The sequence below is a fragment of the Myotis brandtii genome, unplaced genomic scaffold (assembly GCF_000412655.1).
Source record: "Myotis brandtii unplaced genomic scaffold, ASM41265v1 scaffold1236, whole genome shotgun sequence".
In the NCBI taxonomy this organism is placed as follows: domain Eukaryota; kingdom Metazoa; phylum Chordata; class Mammalia; order Chiroptera; family Vespertilionidae; genus Myotis; species Myotis brandtii.
In genome coordinates this window covers 1,045,782-1,047,778 of record NW_005354316.1, presented here as the reverse complement: position 1 = coordinate 1,047,778, position 1,997 = coordinate 1,045,782, and the positions used below count along the sequence as shown (strand labels likewise).

The following is a 1,997-nucleotide window of genomic DNA, read 5'->3' as shown; positions in this document are numbered from 1 at the left end:
CCTGGCTGAGGGCAGGTGGAGGCTGGTCTGGGCAGGGAGCAGCCAGAGCCGGGCCTGAGTCACAGCACCCGGCTGTCCCCAGGGCCCGTCCACACCCCTCACCATCTCTTCTCCCCCAGTCTAGGGACCGGAAGATGGTGGGAGACGTGATTGGTGCCCGGAGCTATGCATCCACCGCCAAGTGCCTGAACATCTGGGGCGTGGTCCTGGGAATCTTTATGAGCATCGGACTCATTGTTCTCCTGGTCTTTGTGCTCCCGGGAGTCATTCATTCCGTGATGCCTAACAGACCCTTCTAGTCGCCACCATGGCAGGTGGCCGAGTCCTCCCCACCCCCTGCTGGCCCTCCTGGGCGCCCACCCCTTTCCCCTGCACCTGTACACACACCTGTCTGCAGCTGAGCTCAATAAAGTGCACCTGTGCGTGACAATGCTGGCCTTTCCTGGGCAGGGGCACTGCCCGCCCCGCCTGCCCTTGTACAGCCCCCCTTGCTGCTCTGAGGGGTCCTGGCACTTTCTCAGATGGTCCTGGTTGCTGGCCTCCAGCTGGGAGCAGCGGCTGCACCAGGGGCCTAGGAGGGGGGTCCCTCCTTCCCAGTGTCTCACCCTGACCCAAGGGGCACTGGGCCAGCTCACCCTTGGCCTGAGGAAAGCCTGTCTGACTCTGAGCAGCTGGGAGCAGCGGTGCTGGGTGAGGGCGGCCGGCGGGTCCTCTGGAGGTCACGGTGTCTGCACGTGGGGTGCAGGGGTGCAGCCCAGGCCCCCGGCCCCTCCTGGGCGGCCCTCCAGCCCACCAGCTCTGTCCTGGCTCCTCTGCAGGGGGAGGGTTAGGGGCAGCCAGTGGCCTGGGAGGGACAGAGGGCTCAGTCCCAATGGACAGAAACCCTGAGAGGAAGGACCAATCCTCCCACTGATACCGAATTTTGGGACTGGAACCCGGATCCTTTGTCCGCTGGAATCGAAGAATTAATCCACGGACAGAAAGTGGTCTAGCAAAGATGAAGATTTATTGGCAAACTCCCACGTAAGGAGGGGTAAGAGTCCCACAGAATGAACTTCCAAGTAGGGAGGGGGAACGGGTCCCACGGAGTCCCTGTTCTCTATGGTTTGTAAAGGCTGCAGTTCCTGTGCCCTCATATCCCCCCTGATCGGTCCACATTCCCCTTCGACACCTGAGGTTCTCCCTCCTCCTTCCCTCTAGGCTCCCTTCCTTCTTCATTTTGTAAATAGAGACCTCTCCTGGCCACTTCCAGTGTCCTCGTCCCATGCAAATGCCCCTGCTGCTGCTTCCTTGTCTTGTGGAGATGTCGCTGCACCTGCTTCCTGGGGTGATGGAAGTGTGCCTTCTCCCAGGCTGCAGCCCCGCGCTTTTCCGTGGACCCCAATTCTAAAAAACCCTAAGCCTGCCTCTGTTCCTGTTGTAACGTACCCCGCGAATCACAGAAGGACGCCTCAAGAAGTCGAATTAAAGAGTCACACTTATTGCAATCCGGGACTATGCGGGGCCATTCCCCAAATCTCATAGTAAGATGGTCCCAACTCCAGATTTATATACGAAAAAATCACAAAGGTATTGATTGCATCTCAGGGTTTGGAATGAGGAACCTGGTTCGCAAAAAAAGGCAGTTTACAGAAGCAGAATTAAGCATGTTAAGGACAGTTTTGGGTCTCCGGATCACTGAGTTGACAGAAACCCATCATCTGGGACCGCTGGGTTGACAGGAACATATTATCTAGAACCCTCGGGTCTGAACCACTGAGTTGGCTGAAACACATTATCTGGAACCCCCGGGTCTTGGGATAATTGTGCTGTCCTGGGTCCCAGGTACAGAGGAATGTGCCCTCTAAAACCAGTAAGATAACAATCAATGGGGTAGTCATTCAATCAAATGGGATGATTTATACAATTCAGAAAATCAAAGTAACTTTTCTATTGTTAAGCCAAACAACAGGGTTAGAGTTAAACTACAGTTTCAATCTGAAATGATTGCTACCATA

General features: G+C 55.7%; 1 protein-coding gene across 2 annotated transcripts in view; it reads left to right on the top strand.

Moving 5' to 3' along the window:
- Positions 1-430, top strand: part of LOC102239964 (interferon-induced transmembrane protein 2) — a 4,303-nt gene extending 3,873 nt beyond the window's left edge. For both annotated transcript variants that reach the window (XM_014533993.1, XM_005859243.2), the window contains exon 2: positions 120-430. In XM_014533993.1, coding sequence (XP_014389479.1) covers positions 120-299 — 180 coding nt within the window. In that variant the 3' untranslated portion in view covers positions 300-430. The remainder of the gene's footprint in view (positions 1-119) is intronic.
- The last annotated feature ends 1,567 nt before the right edge of the window (positions 431-1,997 follow it).